Genomic DNA, 20,237 nt, shown 5'->3' with positions numbered 1-20,237 from the left:
TAGGCCCAAAAGTTTTATCAAGTTCTTACAGGAATAATAAACTCAAATGACAGAGAGTAGTACTTCATAATAAAACTAACGCCAAATGCCAACTAACCAAATACATATGCAGAATGTTTTTCTTAAAGGAAATCGATTGTGGTTACTTATTATCCACTACTATATATGTAGAAAAGTGTAACTAATCTATTTCCCACTCTTTTCCCTTTCTGGAAAGCTGTCTCAACTTCGAAACTTGACCGAACTTCTTTGTGAATCTGAAACTTTCAGTTTGATAGAGAAGTCATGCCAGCTCTCTGATATGAGCTTTGGGAGCCTGTGTGAAGACAGTGAGTTTGATCTGCAACTCCTCGAAGCAGCAGAGCTGGGCACCGAAATAGCAGCCAGCTTACTGTACCATGACAATCTCATATCTGAAAAAGTGAGAGATTTGCTGACTGGGGATCCAAGCAAAATTAATTTAAATATGGATCAGTAAGTTTTTCCATTGTCTTATTCAGTGGTGAAATCTCTTTCAAAATATTGATATACCTAGTTGAATTTCTTCTTTTCTGTTTTGTTTCAGGTTTCTAGAACAGGCACTGCAAATGAATTACATGGAAAATATCACTCAGTTAATACCGATCGTAGAAGTCATGCTGCATGTCAATAACAGTGCAGATGCTTCTGAAAAGCCAGGTGTTTCCCCATCCACATTTTAAATCTTGTCTTATTAGAATGCATGTGATTCTCACGCTGCAGTTTAAGAAAGGTTTTTTTTTGAAGTTCCCAACCAAACTCGCTTTGCTCTCTGCCCTTACACATAAGAAACCTGAAGCATTCAAATGTGGTTACTTGTCTAAAGTAAACACACAGAAAGCTAGCAGAGAATGAAACAGGGAAATTTGATTTCACAGCAAAAAGATCTTCAAAAGTTTAACTAGTTAGACCATTCACCTTTTGTTTCTCTGATATATTAACGTGCATCCGATAGTCAGCTGCAAGGGCAATGATGAAATTTACTTTCTTCTGTGAAAATAATCTGATGGAAAAAAACCAAAAGGATGTACTGCTGTCTACAGAAATCTCAATTCAGAACTTTCTATTAGTATTCCAAACATGATGTATCATGCAATATGTTTCTTCTTTGCATAATTCCTCAATACTGAAAGGAAAGGCATTCAGAATTTTGGACAATGGGCAGCCACAAAATTGGAATGGCACTAGGTTCAAAAAGGTATATTTGCATGAAGGATTCTTTTTTTTTTTTTTTTTTTTTGAGATGGAGTCTCACTCTGTCACCCAGGCTGGGGAGCAGTGGCCAGATCTCAGCTCACTGCAAGCTCCGCCTCCCGGGTTCACGCCATTCTCCTGCCTCAGCCTCCCAAGTAGCTGGGACTACAGGCGCCCACCAACTCGCCCGGCTAGTTTTTTTTTTGTATTTTTTTAGTAGAGACGGGGTTTCACCGTGTTCGCCAGGATGGTCTCGATCTCCTGACCTCGTGATCCGCCCGTCTCGGCCTCCCAAAGTGCTGGGATTACAGGCTTGAGCCACCGCGCCCGGCCTGCATGAAGGATTCTTAAAAGAAATGGAAAGACATTTGCAGGATGATTATTACAATCTGCTAAAAGCAAAATATTGTTTATTGTGCCATAAATGACCCAGAAATGAAAGAATTATAATCACTCCCCTAAAAGAGTTTGAAGTTAAACACATCCTATTTAAAAGTGAGATAATGATTGTAAAAACCCTTTATAATTGTAGTGTGACTGTAGTTAAAGAAAAATGCTCTGTGGCATTATGTGTGGATTTATCAGACTTTGTCCAAATTGACAATATTCCGTGATCCCAGAATAAAAAACATATTGAACCTGTGTGATATTTTAAATCAAATGGAGAGATATTTACTTAGTGCATTATGTGATCAAAATCTGTGAGGAAAGCATATTTTCCTTAAATCAACCTTGAGTTGTAGATACCTAAGGAAAATTTATAACGCAGAGCAATCTGTTACCTTGGGTTTATGATATCATAATAAGAACAAATCTAAATCAGATAGAAATAGATCCTAAATATGCAAAGTCTGCAAAAACTGGGAGACATCTGCCCCTGAGAAGGCATGTATGTTTTAGTCTAGAAGGTTTCTCTGTGTTAGTCATACTAAAAAGAGTGACCTGACAAACCAACATGTGTTTTCTTTTTACATTTTTCTTCTTGCAGGTCAGTTAATAGAAATGTTTAAAAATGTCGAAGAGCTGAAAGAAGATCTAAGGAGAACAACAGGAATGTCCAACAGGAGTATTGACAAGTTGCTGGCCATTCCCATCCCCGATAACAGAGCTGAGGTGAGGTGTCATATGTTTGTACTTACATGCAGTTCTTAGAAATTTAAATAGCATTTAGCATTTGTTGAGTGCTTACCAGTTAAACACTGAGAAGCTGCATGCTAAGCTGGGGAATTTTCTATGTAAGTGATAAACCTGGAGGCCTAATTCTTTTTTTTTCTTCATACATTAAGTTCTAGGGTACATGTGCACAACGTGCAGGTTTGTTACATATGTATACATGTGCCATGTTGGTGTGCTGCACCCATTAACTCGTCATTTACATTAGGTATATCTCCTAATGCTATCCCTCCCCCATCCCCTGACCCCACGACAGGCCCAGGTGTGTGACGTTCCCCTTCCTGTGTCCAGGTGTTCTCATTGTTCAATACTCACCTATGAGTGAGAACATGCAGTGTTTGGTTTTTTGCCCTTGCAATAGTTTGCTGAGAATGATGGTTTCCAGCTTCATCCATGTCCCTACAAAGGACACGAACTCATCCTTTTTTATGGCTATATAGTATTCCATGGTATATATGTGCCACATTTTCTTAATCCAGTCTATCATTGATGGACATTTGGGTTGGTTCCAAGTCTTTGCTATTGTGAATAGTGCCACAATAAACATACGTGTGCATGTGTCTTTATAGCAGCATATAGCAGCATAATTTATAATTCTTTGGGTATGGCTGGGTCAAATGGTATTTGTAGTTCTAGATCCTTGAGGAATTGCCACACTGTCTTCCACAATGGTTGAACTAGTTTACAGTCCCATCAACAGTATAAAAGTGTTCCTATTTCTCCACATCCTCTCCAGCACCTGTTATTTCCTGACTTTTTAATGATCACCATTCTAACTGGTGTGAGATGGTATCTCATTGTGGTTTTGATTTGCATTTCTCTGATGGCGAGTGATGATGAGCACTTTTTCATGTGTCTGTTGGCTGCATAAATGTCTACTTTTGAGAAGTGTCTGTTCATATCGTTCACCCACTTTTTGATGGGGTTGTTTGTTTTTTTTCTTGTAAATTTGTTTAAGTTCTTTGTAGATTCTGGATATTAGCCCTTTGTCAGATGAGTAGATTGTAAAAATTTTCTCCCATTCTGTAGGTTGCCTGTTCACTCTCACGGTAGTTTCTTTTGCTGTGCAGAAGCTCTTTAGTTTAATTAGATCCCATTTGTCAATTTTGGCTTTTGTTGCTGTTGCTTTTGGTGTTTTAGATATGAAGTCCTTGCCCATGCCTATGTCCTGAACGGTATTGCCTAGGTTTTCTTCTAGGGTTTTTATGGTTTTAGGTCTAACAGTTAAGTCTCTAGTCCATCTTGAATTAATTTTTGTATAAGGTGTAAGGAAGGGATCCAGTTTCAGCTTTCTACATGTGGCTAGCCAGTTTTCCCAGCACCATTTATTAAATAGGGAATCCTTTCCCCATTTCCTGTTTTTGCCATGTTTGTCAAAGATCAGATGGTTGTAGATGTGTGGTATTATTTCTGAGGGCTCTGTTCTGTTCCATTGGTCTATATCTCTGTTTTGGTACCAGTACCATACTGTTTTGGTTACCGTAGCCTTGTAGTATAGTTTAAGTCAGGTAGCGTGATGCTGGAGGCCTAATTCTTAAGATAGAAGAAAAATTCTGAAGCAAGAATATTATCACTATGTGTCCCTTTTTTCTTTATTTTTCCTTCTCCTTTCCCATGTCCCCTTTGTTCTTTCCTTTTCCTTACCCCCAGATGGCTTCCTTAATCAATGGATGCCATCACTAAAGAATTATATTCACTGTTGCAATCACATTGTCTGAGGTGAATTTGTACCTACTCAAATGCTATCAAAGTCAAACTTCAGTAACCTAATTGGGGAAAAATATGTGGAGAGTACTTACTATTGCTTGTAACTAAAATAAAAAGGATACTCATTTTTACTTTTTAAAAGTCCCACAGCAAGACATAGCATATACAATAGATGTGGTCAAGGGAACTAAGGCTAAGTTTGTGGTTGTAGTAAACATTTTTTGATGTGAAAATGAATAATGTCATTTCTTCATATTTCGGTAATAGGGTTTTCCCCTCAAAATGTCTTATCTTTTATTCTTTTTCCAAGTCAATCGTCCGGAAGTGTCATGGAAATTTTTCAAAAGAGCTGAAGAGCTTAAGGCCTCATCCATTCAAACCTTACGTGTGACAGAGTGTGTCATTTCTAAGCACAGCCCAGTTATTTTCCAATATTGGATAAAGTTTCTAAAAAGCCTTTAAGGTTCCTCTTAAAAAATGTTGCAGCTATCTCTTGTCATTTTAATTGGTTCCCCCATACAAAAATTAAAACAGCTTTGCCTTTACTGTACTAGTAAATAATATTCATTGATCTTTTACCTTTAATCTTACCTTTTGATTATTTGATCCTAAGATATAATTTCAGCAATCACGTTTTTGGCTTCCATAGAGCAGGTTCATTTTAGTAAATAAAACATGTAAATGGAGAGTGTACATTCTTCTTACTTTCAAGAGGAAAGAGTGAAAAGTTCCTGTGGCCTTGAATGTTATACGCTTTTCTCTTTTTTTCAACTTGGTGGCAATGAAGATGACATCTTATTTTGTGCAGTCATACCTCACTATCTACAGGAGCATTACTGTTCAAGATGGGTGATTCACATGATTATATGGTCTGGAGCTCTTTTTCTTTGCTTTACATCTCTGGACCCACAAAGTGTATTGCCTAAGATTATAACTTTGAATGATTACAAAAATTAAATGCAATTTGAATTTATTAAGAGTAAGATTTTATAGGGAGCAAAATCTTAAACTAATGTTTTCCCCAGACTTACTCCAAATCACTTACCTTTCTTGGTACCATCATTCACCCAGCTGTTCAGGCAAGAAATCTGGGAGGCATCCTGAATGTCTCCCTGTCTCTTTTTTCCCATCTTCTTTCTTTTATTTTTGAGGCAGAGTCTCACCCTGTCTCCCAGGCTGGAGTGCAAAGACGCAATCTTAGCTCATTGCAACCTCCACCTCCAGGATTCAAGCGATTCTCCTGCCTCAGCCTCCTGAGTAGCTGGGATTACAGGTGCCCGCCACCACGCCCGGCTAATTTATTCTATCTTTAGTAGAGATGGGGTTTCACCATGTTGGCCATGCTGGTCTCGAATTCCTGAACTCGTGATCCACCCACCTCAGCTTCCCAAAGTGCTGGGATTACAGGTGTGAGCCACCGCGCCCGGCCTCCCATCTTATTTCTTAAGTGAACCATTAATTATCTATTGTTTTATTAATAGTAATTATTGCTTTAGATTAAAAGTTGTTTGATCCTTGAGGACTTTTTGTTATAGTTTAAAATTTAGAGTATACAAAAAACCTCATAAAATGAACAGTTGACTCTCGAATGATTCACAGCTGAAATATTTTTCTTCCTCCACTTGCAGATTATTTCTCAGGTGTTCTGGCTGCATTCCTGTGATACTAATATTACCAATCTCAAACTGGAAGATGCAATGAAGGAATTTTGCAACCTGTCTCTTTCAGAGAGATCCTGGCAGTCTTACCTCATCGGACTCACTCTTCTGCACTACTTAAACGTTTACAACTTCACATACAAGGCAAGTTGCTATTGGTTAAATATGTTTATATTCATGGTTTATATAAAATTATTTAATTACACATGTATGTTCTCTGATAGTATGAAGGATGAGATCTATTTTTTCAGCTTTTGGAATTACTGCATTATTTTAAAGCTAAATGCAATCTTAGAGATCATTTATTGCAATTCTGCAGGTTTTATAGATGTGGAAACTAATATTATTGCCTTACTAATTCTCAGTTTGTGTATCAGAGACCAATAATTAAATTTAATACGTACTGTTACTGTGAAATACAAATGTTGTATTTCAAAAATGTAAAATGCAAATGTTGCAATTATTTTTTTTTTAACAATGAACAGACATGAAGTTGGTAGGGTTAAAAAAGATTAGTAAAAAGTGTTTTCTTGATTAAAAATGGCATTCTAAAAAAATTTCATGTTTCCTTTATCAACTTAGATAGAGGCTACCATTATATACCCTGAAGGAAAAACAAATGGTCATTATTAGAGCTTAGTAAAATCAGCATTGACTTCATCTTGCAATATGTGGATGCTCTATGAGTACTTATTTACTAAATAACTGAAAGAAAAATATAAACATAGGAAAATTAAGCACCTATGTTCACCCAAATTTAACCTGGGTCAAAAATATTTACAAGTTTTTAAAAACACTGAAGAATTGTCCTTCTCTGTAGTAAACACAACCGAATGGAAATAGCTGACATATTTTTGAGACATAGCCAAAGGGATAAAAAATATTTTGGACTAGTTATAAGTAATCCTGTTCAGAGTTACTATCGTCTCACACCTATATTTCTGCAGTGGTCTCCTAACCATATCCCTTGCTTCCACACCTACCCTCTACCCCCATCCCTACCACCTTGCAAGCAGCCTGAGTGATCCTTTTAAAACTTAAAGTCTCATTATATCGCCCTTCTGCTCAAAACTTTCCAGTGGATCTCCATTTGATTCAAGTAAACCCCCAAATTTTACAAGGGTCTCATGATCTGCACTATGATTCCTCATCACTAAAATCTCATTTCCTACTTGGCTACTTTCTGGACCCTGGCTCCAGGGTTGCTGTGTGGCACAACTCCAGAGACAACCCTTCACATGATTTGCAAGGCTATTTTTTTTTTTTTTTTGCCTTTGCTTAACATGGACGTTCTCAGTAAGGTCTACCCTGACCACCCTATTTAAAATGCAACCAATGCTACCTACAGCGCTCTCAAGTCCCCTTTTCCTATTCTGGTTTCTGTTTTACTTCCAGCCAACTATATCTTTTATTACATTTTCATTTTTAAACTTTTTTTTTTTGAGACGGAGTCTCTCTGTCACCCAGACTGGAGTGCAGTGGTGCCATCTTAGCTCACTGCAGCCTCTGCCTCCTGGGTTCAGGCGATTCTTGTGCCTCAGTCTCCTGAGTAGCTGGGATTACAGATGTGTGCTACCACACCCGGCTAATTTTTGCCTTTTTAGTAGGGACGGGATTGTACCATGTTGGCCAGTCTGGTCTTGATCTCCTGACCTCAAGTGATCCTCCCACCTTGGCCTCTCAAAGTGCTGGGATTACAGGCATGAGTCACCGTGCTCGGCCCATTTTTAAAATGTGTGTGCTGTCTTCCCCCACTAGTATGTTCGTTCCACAGGGGCCTGTTTGTTCACTGAAATATTTTAAATGCAAAGAACAGTGCCTGGCCTGTAGGGAAATGCAGCAAATACCCATTAACTCAACCAATGGTTTATTTTACGTAAACTATAACCTATAATACATATGACATCAAATTATTATTATTACTCCACCTAAAATTTTAACTCTAATTTTATAGTGCCTCCACAGAGCAGATATCCAACAAAATATTTGCTGTTGAGTCTAGCCATTAAACATGGGCATGCCAATTTATTTCACATTAGTGTGGGAAAGCCTAGAATTTTGGCAGAACTGCAGTAGAAAATAGAAACCAAGGTTGGTTCTAATTTTTAAAATATGTTTGGAATTAGGAGCTCTGCTACTGAGGTAACCATATCTTCATGACTGAGAGCTGTGCAGTGTGGGAGATATGGACACAAAGCTACTTCTCCAGCTGAATCTTGTGCTCATAATCTTGGTCTTTGACTTCCTTGGAAATATCAAGAGTTTTCTCTCCTCGTGGACCTCAGACAGCTTTGCCCCTCTGCCTATGCCCTTCCTCTTCTTGTTCTTTCAATGGTATGTTCTTTCTCATTCTTTGAGATTTTGCTTTGGAAGGTCTCCTTTGATTTCCTAGCTAAACACTCCCTACCTTCTCATATGCCCCAGCCTTTGGTTCATTGGCTTGTTTGATATCTGTTCCTCCTAATAGATCAAAGTTCCCTGAGTACCGAGATGGTGCCAGCTTGACCACCACTGCATAGCCATCACCTCACCCAGTGCTGGGAACACAGCAGGCACTCAATTCATGTTCCTGAATAAATGAAATAAGAGGATACAAAAATTACATTAAAATTTTAAAACATTTTCAATGTTTCTTCCTGTAGCACATAAGCATTATGGGATTAAAACAACTTAGCCTGATAAATCATATAAGCCTTTTGACAGTTTTATTTTAATTTTAGGTGCATATTTTATTATTTTTGAGCAACAGTATACATGAAGAAATATGTAATTGACATTTGCCTTTATGACTTATAAAATCATCTATTTTTGCAACTTTATTGAGGTATTATTTATATACCATAAAATCACTGATTTTAAGTGATTAACTCAATGATTTTTTTTTAGTAAATATACAGAATTGTGCAACTATTACCACAATCTACTTTTAGGACATTTCCATTACCTCCAAAAGAAACCTCATGTCTATTTGCAGTTACCTCTCATTTCAATCTCTAGCCCAGGCAACTTCTAATCTATTTTCTGTTTCTGTAGATTTGCCTTTTTAAAAAGATATTACATATAAATTGAATCATGAAATATGTGTCTTTTTGCCTGGATTCATTCACTTAATATAATTTGTTTTTAGTTTCATACATGTTGTGTATGTGTCAGTATTTCATTTCCTTTCATTGCCAAATAGTATTCCATCTTAAGAATATATACTTTGTCCACTCACCTGGATTGTTTTCCCTTTTTGGCTATCATAAATAATGCTGCTATAAACATTCACATACAAATCTTTGTGTGGACATGTTTTCACTTCTCTTAAATAAACGCCCAGGAATGGAATTGTCAGGTTGAGTGGTAAATTTACATTTAACTATTTAATAAACTTCAAAAATGTTTTCCAAAGTGGCTGTACCTTCTTACAACCTTACCAACAATGCATGAGCGTTCCATTTTTCCACATAAAGCAATTCTTTTTATTCTGTTTATGTTAGGTGTTTTTCCCGAGGAAAGATCAAAAGCCAGTAGAAAAGATGATGGAGCTCTTCATAAGACTAAGAGAGATTCTCAATCAGATGGCCTCTGGCACACATCCGCTGCTAGACAAAATGAGATCCCTGAAACAAATGCATCTGCCCAGAAGTGTTCCATTAACACAGGTAGAAAAGTCACCCAGTAATGTTCTTGTTGAAAAATGCCTTCTGTCATATTGAGTAGTTATAATACATTCAGCTTCAATCGTAGTACATTGAAAAAAAAACCACTTACAAGAAAACTCTTCTACCTAGCAAAAATTTTTGCCACTTTTATTAGTGAAGTTTATTGTTCTTCATTTACATTTGGGATACACGTATAAAAGGAATTATGGAAACTGTAAGGATACTCTAAGTATTATCAGGTTCTCTTTCTCTGTTGTTTCAAATAGCATCTAAAGCTTACATAGTGCCAATAAATCGTGGATTTTTGTCTCACAGGCGATGTACAGAAGCAACCGAATGAACACACCCCAAGGATCATTTAGCACCATCTCCCAAGCACTATGTTCCCAAGGAATTACCACTGAATATTTAACTGCCATGCTGCCCTCTTCCCAGAGGCCAAAAGGCAACCACACCAAGGATTTTTTGACTTATAAATTAAGTAAAGAGCAAATTGCTTCAAAATATGGAATTCCCATAAAAACCAGTGAGTATACTTTAAAATAAGCATGGCAATTGTTCTTTGACAATAAGAATATTGTCTATTCTGTCTTAGTTTTGTATGATAAATGAAGTATTAATTTTCTCCAAGAATAAAAATAGAAAATAATTATACAGCACTTACCACATGTCAAGAATGTTATATACATTAACTAATCTTAGTACAGGGAAATGAAGTACAAGGAGGGTAAGTAAAATGGCCAGTTTCGCTCAACTTGGAAGTGCCTGAGCTGTCATTTGAACCCAGGTACTCTGCTACAAAGACTGTCATCTTAACTACAATACTACACTTAGATTTTGTCAGTCAACATTGAGCCTTCTAGACAATATAAAAACTTGCCTTAAATCTGTTAGGGTTGATATTTTTTTCCTAACTTTCTAGAATTAGAATTTTTATCACACATGGTAAAGTTGCATGACTGCAGCAGAACCATAAATGTTTAGTGGCACATCAAAACCATTTACTTGATCTATAAACTTGGAGATGCAAAATGTGATGAGTGAGCTCATTCAAATAATATATGAGTGTCTAGTATAGCAATTGGATTCATTTATTCATCTTTTTATTCATTCACCAAACATTTATTGAACAGCTCTTATGTATCTGGTACTATCCCAGTGGTTGGTTTTGTGTATTTTTTTTAAAAAGTAAATGTTGGTGAAATGGATCTGTTAGGCATTCTGAAACGTGGCTTTCACGTTTTCTATCTCCTCTTGGCAAAATGCCATCACTTATTCTGGGCTTGCTTATTGGGTTAAACTTTCTCACCTAAAACAGTTTTGTTACTATGCTCTCTTACTTTGACACCAGATGCCTCACATCTGTTAATAATATAGGAAGTACTAGGGCGTGTATTTTTTTGTGTGTTAAGAATAATCTGTGTCAATTTGCTGTGAGGAAATAGATTTGAAGTACATCTATTAAATGGTTTTATTTCACTTTTTCCTTCCAGCGCCATTTTGCTTCTCCCTTTATAAAGACATCATTAACATGCCCGCTGGACCTGTGATTTGGGCATTCTTGAAACCTATGTTGTTGGGAAGAATTTTGTATGCACCATATAACCCAGTCACAAAGGCAATAATGGAAAAGGTTTGACCATTATAACTCAGTTTCTATTTTGAGTATTAAGATTTTTTAAAGTAGTCAACTTCCAAATCTACTTTAGCTGACTCATTTCTTTATATCTTACCCACTATTACTATTATCCTTGGCTTTCTGAAACTGTTAGTAAAATTCTCAACTTCTGCCCTGGATATGTGCAAGCAGTATAGATTGGGTGGGAGCACTTTGAAGAGAAATGAACCATGTTAACATTTGAGAATGAGGTTAGTTGAAGCAAGACCTGAGATTTTTCCATTTATCTCAAAAAGCAGAAAAGTTCTCTACAACTGGTGTCTAACTTTCAAAGTATGTAAAAATTGTCGTACTAGAAAAAGTAATATTGAGCATTATATAACTAGTTGGAACAAAAACAATCCCTGAAGTATAGATTCTTGGACTCATATTTAGTTGTACAATTTAGTTGTACAATTTAACGTCTCATTTATATAGAAGATAGATGTCAAATAAGACAACATTATTAACTATACTTACCATTTACTTCATTTAACCATAATAGTATTTCCCTCTTACTCTAAAGTTGGCTTTAATTATTTGAATTATAAACTTAGTACTTTTAAAATGAGAGCTAAAGTAAAAGAAAAATCTCTGTTTCACCATTACTTGGCCATTAAACTATAATTGTATGAACATAACATTATGTTTATATTCTACAGAATAGTGGACAGAGATCATTATTATCAAAGAACATTCAATTTGATCTCTGTCCATTTTCGTAAAAATTGTGATTTAATACCTTATTTGCTCTACGGATTATATATTCCTATGTAGTTTTGCATAAATTAAGTTACATATGAATTTTGTTTTTCAATTTAAATGAACATTTATTTGTTGATTTTGTTTTTAACTTTTAAGTTCAGGGGTACAAGTGCAGGTTTGTTACACAGGTAAACTTCTGTCATGGGGGTTTGCTGTACAGATTATTTTATCACCCAGGTATTAAGCCTAGTACCCATTAGTTATTTTTCCTGATCCTTTTCCTCCTCCCATCCTCCCCGCTTCTGTTCCCTGCTCTGTGTCCATGTGTTCTCATCATTTAACTCCCGTTTATAAGTGAGAACATGTGGTTTTTGGTTTTCTATTCCTGTGTTGGTTTGCTAAGGATAATGGCCTCCAGCTCCATCCCTGTCTCTGCAAACGGCATGCTCTCATTCGTTTTTATGGCTGTGTGGTATTCCATGGTGTACATGTACCACATTTTCTTTATCTAGTCTATCATTGATAGGGATATAGGTTGATTCAGTGTCTTTGCTATTGTGAATAGTGTTGCAATGAACATATGCATGCATGTATCTTTATAATAGAATGACCAATATTCCCTTGAATATATACTCGGTAATGGGATTGCTGAGTCAAATGGTATTTCTGTCTTTAGGTCTTTGAGGAATTGCTACACTGTCTTCCACAATGGCTGAACTAATTTACACTCCCACCAACAGTGTATAAGTGTTCCTTTTTCTCCACAACCTCACCAGCATATGAGCTTATGTTTTAAGCGTGGTCTTTTTTTCTCCCTTTTGTACTTGGTTCTCACCTCCCTTTTCCTCTTATCTTGATCTTATTCTTCCTTTCATATAAACTAATATATGTTAGCATTCATATATGCATCTTCCTATAATTTATTCTATTACTCCAATCCTTTATAGATTATTATACCATGTATATTCATATGCGGAGTTCTTTGAGTTCATTGCATTATTAAAATGATACTACATTTTAATCCTTTTCTATATATAGTTTTTCTCATACAAGAATACATTGTGGAAATTTTTCCAACTCAATAGGTATAATTTAATGCATTCTTTTTAAAGATTGCAATTTTTTTTTATAACACTGAATTTACTAATCCAATCATCAGGTGTTGGGCATTAATTTTGTTTCCAATGTTGTGTGTGTGTGTGTTTCTTGCTAAAGTAAACAATGTGGCAACAAATATTTTTGTGTATATTTTATGTAGCAGTATTTTTATTTCAATAAGATGAATGTTCAGAATTGAGGGGTTGAAGGATATTATATTTTATTTTAATAGCCATTGTCAAATTGCTTTCCAAAAACCTCTAACATATCTATTCTCAGCAGTAATACATGAGAATATCCTTCTGCTATCCTTAAACTAGGATGTTTCTTTAGTAGTAAAGTTAAGTGTATCGTTGGTAAAAATGAAAAACTGGTAAGAACTCCAGAAGTCATGCTTTCATTTTGGCTGTAAACTCACTCTGGACATGAATCAAACCTTAAATTATGGAGAATTTTTATAAATGAACTTGACCCTATAAAAGCTGTCATTTGAAACTTTTGACCATGTGGGAAATTTCTGGCAAATTTTTGTACTAACTTCATGTTTTAGAACTGTCTTTTGAAGTTATGTAACAAAACAACCTTAATATTTCAACCTTGTTGAAATATAGACAAAATACTAATGGATCTCACTTCTTTTATTTCTTTGTCATTAAGTCCAACGTAACTCTGAGACAGCTGGCGGAATTAAGAGAAAAATCTCAAGAGTGGATGGATAAGTCGCCACTTTTCATGAATTCCTTCCATCTGTTAAACCAGGCAATTCCAATGCTCCAGGTATGAGATGGTTCTGTCATTCAACTTAGTAGGAATTTGAATTCTTTGAGATTTTAATTGCCTTCAGTCTGTGAATGGGAAGAGAGTAACTTTCCATATTCAACAGATTAAATTGCCTCTCTTCCAGAGAGAAGGTCTGAGACAGGGTACCTGATCTATCACTCACATTCATAACTTCACCTCTGGTACTGCAGCTCCTCTGTAATTCAGAGAAGACATCTTACAAGTTGATCTAGAGACATAACTAGTGATGTAAATCAGGTTATCAAAAGTCAAATGCTATAAAAAATGCTTGGTATTGATTTCTCTGCTTTAAATTACTCTCCTTTGCTATCTTAACCAGAATTCCTAAAATACCAATAGGCTAGAGAATTTTAAACTTGGGGAATTCCATGGTAGAAATTTATGACACATGTGTTAATAAATTCCAAATTCAGTTTAACATGTTATATACAAGGTGTTCTCATTAAAGTATTTATCTGAATTTACGTTTAAGGCCACATAAGGAAGCAAAAGTTATCACTGGAAAAAGTGCTCTAGGCCAGGTGCGGTGGCTCACGCCTGTAATCCCAGCACTTTGGGAGGCTGAGAAGGGCGGATCACCTGAGGTTGGGAGTTCAAAACCAGCCTGACCAACATGGAGAAACCCCATCTCTACTAAAAATACAAAATTAGTCGGACGTGGTGGTGGGCACCTGTAATCCAAATTACTCGGGAGGCTGAGGCAGAAGAATCTCTTGAACCTTGGAGGTGGAGGTTGCAATGAGCTGAGATTGCGCCACTGCATTCCAGCCTGGGGAACAAGAGTGAAACTGTCTCAAAACAAACAAACAAACAACAACAACAACAACAAAAAGGCAGGAATTTCTGAAGATGATGTAAATAATGTGGGGAAATGTTCCAATCACAGAGCTATTGACAACTGAAGATGGAGCAGCGGAATTAGCCCAGTAATCAGTTGTAGAAAAGAAAATTGGCAGGAATGGTGACAACCTAGGAGCTTCAAGAGAATGGTTTGCATATCAAAGAGAGGCCTTTGGAAGATTAATGGAGCCTTAAAATATTTTTGGGAAAATAATGCCCTTTTTTATGATCATGCTTAGGAAGTTAAACTTAGAATGAAGGATACTATATGATATGAGATGGTCAGAAAAATTACACCCCAAAGGTGCTTTTATTCAGTCTTTGTTTTGACTAACAATTAATGCACAGTTATAATGACAACCCAAATTTTATCATAAAGGATTAAATAAATTTCTACAGTATTTAATGTATTTAATAAATATAAACTTTTCATCAAATGTCTTCCCCACAACTTCCTATTAATTTTTGATTCGAATTCTAAGCATGCTCATTTTAAGTGGTCTTTTCTAGTGAGTCTCAGATAACGAAGGCTACTTAGATAGTACTTCATGACAAATATATTTTCCTAAACAATACATTGCTATTTTCTCTTAAGACTTTTTTTCCATGAGGAGAAAAAAAGCCACAAATTATTTGGTTAAGAAAAGTTTTGTCAGCTAAAGTGGTGAATTAACACTACATGTTCTATACATAATGGTTTTAAAGTACAGTGATTTGCTAGAATCTCTGGGATTGTGTTCATAAAGGGATCATCATTTAATGGAAGGATCTTGATTCTGTCCAGAACAAAATAAATTATTTTCAGTTATTGAGGAAAAATATAATATTGCAAATATGCATAGAATTTGAAATTTTAAACTTCTGGCACAAGAACTGGCTTTGCCACTCTGAACCCTTAGGTGAATGACTTAAAGTACGTGAACTGCAGTTTATGGATCTCTAAAATTAGTATATTGGTAATGACAGACTTGTGAAGATCACATATGTGGAGGCATTTGGTGTTTTGGTATTTTTCAAATTTTTATACATTTATGTGATACAAGTGCATTTTGCTACATGCATGGATTAGTATTGATCAAATCAGGGTTTTTAGCATATCCATCACCCAAATAATATACATTGTACCTATTATTAGATGTCACATGATTGACTGTTAAAGGAGTGATGGGAGAATTGAAATAGGGTTTAATGGATTGTCTCCAGATTGCAACTGACACAGTACTTTATTTGTTAGTAATGCTCTGATACAGATTTTCCAAGATGCAGAAGCTAATTTCTGATAAACAGACCTTAAAGGACTGTTATCACAGCATGTAGCTGCATGGTAGCTAGCCATCAGTCAACATGCCACCAACTGCTCTTAGAACCCTCAGTAGCTATGGATTTAGCAAACTAATTCTATTACATATGTGCTCGACTAATATGTTATTCTTAATCATTCATCCCCATGACAATAAAACAAAAGACACTAGTAAGAAGGACATGAGAATATGTTTTACCAAACTGGGCTCTAAAAGGACAATCAAGCCTCGCTTACATAAAAACCAGGCCATGAATTTACACATATGATGAAAAAACATTTCTTTAATTGAGTTGAATTCTCTCCTTCATTTTTTCCCTTAGCCCTTATTAATTGTGTGTCCTTATGAGAATTTACATAGCTTCTTTAGCCCTAGCTTTGTCATCTATTACTTAGAGGTAATAATAGCACTTACCTCAAAATGTTGTTGGAAACAAAGTGAGAAAGTCAAGTTAAACTCTATAAGATGGTGCCCAGCACATGGTATTATAAGAGCTCAACAAATTTTAGCTAATAGCACTCCTAGATTGCTAGAAGTTACGTCTTCTAATTTGGCAAATAGCTATAAAGGCCTTTATATGTTAAAGCGATTAGGTTTTTCTTTTAATTTTTCAGTCTTTCCATTGATAGAATTTAAAGTTTTATCATCAATTTATTCTTTCATATTCACATAGTCGCACCTACGACAGTTCAAAAATAATATAATAATCGAAATGGACTATTCTGATGTGATGAGCCATCCTTACCTACTTCACTGAAAGGTTACCTGAAACTGGAAAAGGTACCTGCTGAAAGCTTTGGGCTAGGAAGTAGTAGAACCTGAATACAAATCAGTTGTGATGTCAGATTCCAAGGAGACATCATGATTTTTAAGAGCTGTTTGTGTTTCAAGTGAACAAAGTTCAACCATGAATCACAACATTGTATACAGTATACGGTAAAAAGGAATAATATAGCTACGAGGAAAAATTCTGTTAAATTGAATATAATTTTCTAATGTTGATAATTGCAGTCACATCTGGCCACTGTGCATGCTGACCAATTTGTATCTATGGACAAGCAACAGCCCAGCCTGTCAAGTCATTACCAACCCCCAATCTTCTCTTTTCTTCTCAAGGATTTCTCTGTGAGCCTTTGCAAGACAGTGCATTGATCATGCCCAGTTCTGGTTACTGCATTTCACTGTGGTGGTTATTAGAGAGACAATGTCAAACATGATTTTTCTTGTATTGAAACTGATTTTTAATTATTATTTGTTAGAATACTCTAAGGAACCCTTTTGTGCAAGTTTTTGTAAAATTCTCCGTGGGACTTGATGCTGTTGAACTATTGAAACAGATAGATGAACTCGGTGAGTCCAAATTCACAAAGCTTTTGTTCATGAGTCATGTCGGAAATATAAACAACATTGTTCCATATGATAACGTTTTCCCCCTTTTCTTCTGTATTTAGTATCTAGCTAGTTATTCAAAGAAAAATGAGACACTGGATATATCCCCCCATCTTCTTCCCAGTTAGTTGTACAATTACAAGTAGTCATGATTATTTACAAGCTCAGTGTCTGTAGTTAGTTTCAATAATTATAATGCAGGTCAGGCGTGGTGGCTCACACCTGTAATCCCAGTACTTTGGGAGGCAGACACGGGCAGATCACTTGAAGTCAGGAGTTACGAGACCAGCCTGGCCAACATGGTGAAGCCCTATCTCTACTAAAAATACACAAATTAGCTGGGCATGGTGGCACATGCCTGTAATCCCAGCTGCTTGGGAGGCTGAGGCAGGAGAATTGCTTGAACCTGGGGGGTGGAGGTTGCAGTGAGCCGAGATCATGCCACTGCACTTCCGCCTGGGTGACAGGAGTAAAACCCTGTCTCAAAAAAAATAATATTGTTATTATGTAATATAAATGCAGTTTTTTTTCTTCAATCATGGGTAGGTTATTAGAAGTAAGGGAGCACTGTTATTTTAGTGACTTGATGAAAGGCAAGTCCTTAAGGACAAGGGAAACTTAAATTATTTGTTTCTGGCTACATTTAACATTTTTATCTCCATTGTCCTCAGTATCACTTGACTAATCCAGAATGTAATTGGAAGAGATATAGAGTTAGCAAAAGCAAGAAAAACACAATGGGGAGACTCAAAAGAAAATAATCTGAAATCACTATTCAAGGTTGGGTCCTCCTCACATGGTCATTTAAAAGGAAGAGCCTGCAGAAGATCAAAGGAAGTTGTCTAAACTTATGCATTCCCTCCGCCACTTCCCCACCTTCAACCTAAGGGATGCAAGACATCTAATTCAGGCTGTGTCTGATTCACCGTTGCTATGCAACCATGGGTATGAGAAACGGATTGAGAGCATCAGAATTTGGCAGTAGCAGAGCAAGTGCCCCTCCTCCTCCCTGGCAATGCTGGGACGTATATGATTTAGGTTCTAAACCAGTGGGGAAGAATTATGCCTATATTTGTATTGTATATGAATGTACACATATTATGATAGTCAACCCAGCTTGATTAAATAAAGGTACTAGTGGATTTATTCTCTAAAAGTATCATTTGGGCAAGGAACTATTTGATTAACATATCAGGGCTAAACTAAAAAGTTCTTATATAAATTTTGTCATTTCTAACTTCTGAACTAGGAAGTGAGGCTTAGAATTTAAAATAAGATTAAAATGAATGTAGCATTGAGACTCTATGCTTGTATAATTACATATGTAACTTAGTATTGAAGAGATTATATAGTTTGAATTCGGGGGACACTGACCTTTTGAAGTGTTTTTGTGATTCTATCTACCAGAATTTCTAAATAATTCTTTGGTGTTGTGTTGATTTCCAATGGCCGCTGGAGGCCACTGTTCAACCACAATTTACCCCTCCCCCACCAACATCTACATCAAGTAAAACATTTCACTTTAAATTCTAATGAGAAGTGCATTTAAGAAGTTGTCTTCTGTGAGAAATGTAGTCCTATTTTGGACGATGTAAGAGACATGTCTGGGTTCTGTGAGGAGGGATTTATGATATTCACAGCCTTCTCAGTATTCATGATGATCAAGTCAGTAAAAATTTAATTGGCCAAATGATTTGTTAACTTGCAATTTCATATTTACCCTTTGTCCCAGTTGATTCCCTCACAAAGAATCATAAAATTGAAGAGAAATTAAGTCCCCTTTATTCCAGAGTAATTACCTAAAATGGAATCTTGATCATTTTGTCAGATTAATACAGAAATCAAAAGTAGTAACTCACATAAGATTTTAAGTCAAACAGTATTAGAAATTCACAACTATGTGGTATATATTTTCAGGTGTCTTAAATGTTTCTATATCACAGCTTATGTAATAATATAGTTTATTTGTCGTATGTACTCTACATAGACTTTCCTTTGTTTCAATTTGTGCATTCACATCCCATGGACAAAGCAGGCATTTCTGTTTAGCTTATTCTAAACTCGCATCTCTGATTTATAGTTTTTTGTCCTAACTACATGTAGATAGATTTTTAAAAATTTATTCGTCTTAGTTCTTTGTTAATTAAATTGTAACAAAATATATTTTTAAATTATCTTGTATCTTTCCTAGAATGTAGGTTTACTGTATTTGTAACTAGCTTGGCTCCTCAATGAATATTTGCATAACGACCCATTTTCTTTGGTGTAGAATACTAGATATTTTTAGAGTAAATTCTGCAGCCTTTCGTTATTTATAATCTAGTTTAGTGTTTACAAAAAAATCAGTGTTTCATCTAATTACTACCAGAATCAAGACCATAATTTTTTTTTTTGTCTCTTTTGCTTTGCCTCTTTAGATATTCTAAGGCTGAAATTAGAGAACAACATTGACATCATTGATCAGCTTAACACGCTATCTTCCCTGACAGTAAATATTTCCTCTTGTGTATTATATGACCGTATTCAGGCAGCAAAAACCATAGAGGAAATGGAGAGAGAGGCTAAAAGGCTCTACAAAAGCAATGAACTCTTTGGAAGTAAGTGCTATTCTCTTAGCGTTTGAGCTTCTCTTTGTACTAAAATTGGCCAAATTCTTTCCTCACGTCTTTCATCCAGAACTCAGAAAACTAGTGTGGGGGTCATTAGGTCCTTTGATGTCCTTAGAAAAGAGAACCTTTCATGTAGGCAACCAACTATAATTTCTAAGTATGTCTAATTTTGTTGGTGTACTTAAGATTGAAAAGGATTACATAGTTAGAGTGAAGTTGAGTCCATCCTCATAATCAGTCAAGATAATTTATCTAAAAGTGTTTTTATTGTAATAAGTGGCTTAGAGTGATGCATTTATTCTGTCTACTTAGTTGGTAATTATATTCTTAAACTCCAGTTTTGAATCTCTGAGGTTGACACCTCCAATTAACCATGTTTTCTGTAAATTAAAAGCCTGAACCTACTGTCACATTACTAACTCAATTGACTGTTTGGCTGT

The 20,237-nt window shown here is 35.8% G+C and overlaps 1 protein-coding gene across 1 annotated transcript in view; it reads left to right on the top strand.

Moving 5' to 3' along the window:
• ABCA12 (ATP binding cassette subfamily A member 12) overlaps positions 1-20,237 on the top strand; it is a 210,828-nt gene that overhangs the window by 120,273 nt on the left and 70,318 nt on the right. Inside the window, exons 12-21 of the mRNA XM_028831081.2 lie at positions 218-474; positions 566-678; positions 2,201-2,325; positions 5,721-5,894; positions 9,233-9,397; positions 9,713-9,923; positions 10,891-11,030; positions 13,515-13,634; positions 17,059-17,149; positions 19,606-19,785. Coding sequence (XP_028686914.2) covers positions 218-474; positions 566-678; positions 2,201-2,325; positions 5,721-5,894; positions 9,233-9,397; positions 9,713-9,923; positions 10,891-11,030; positions 13,515-13,634; positions 17,059-17,149; positions 19,606-19,785 — 1,576 coding nt within the window. The remainder of the gene's footprint in view (positions 1-217; positions 475-565; positions 679-2,200; positions 2,326-5,720; positions 5,895-9,232; positions 9,398-9,712; positions 9,924-10,890; positions 11,031-13,514; positions 13,635-17,058; positions 17,150-19,605; positions 19,786-20,237) is intronic.

This window comes from Macaca mulatta, chromosome 12 (assembly GCF_049350105.2).
Source record: "Macaca mulatta isolate MMU2019108-1 chromosome 12, T2T-MMU8v2.0, whole genome shotgun sequence".
In the NCBI taxonomy this organism is placed as follows: domain Eukaryota; kingdom Metazoa; phylum Chordata; class Mammalia; order Primates; family Cercopithecidae; genus Macaca; species Macaca mulatta.
The sequence above is the reverse complement of the archived record's forward strand: the minus strand, read 5'-3'. Positions and strand labels throughout refer to the sequence as shown.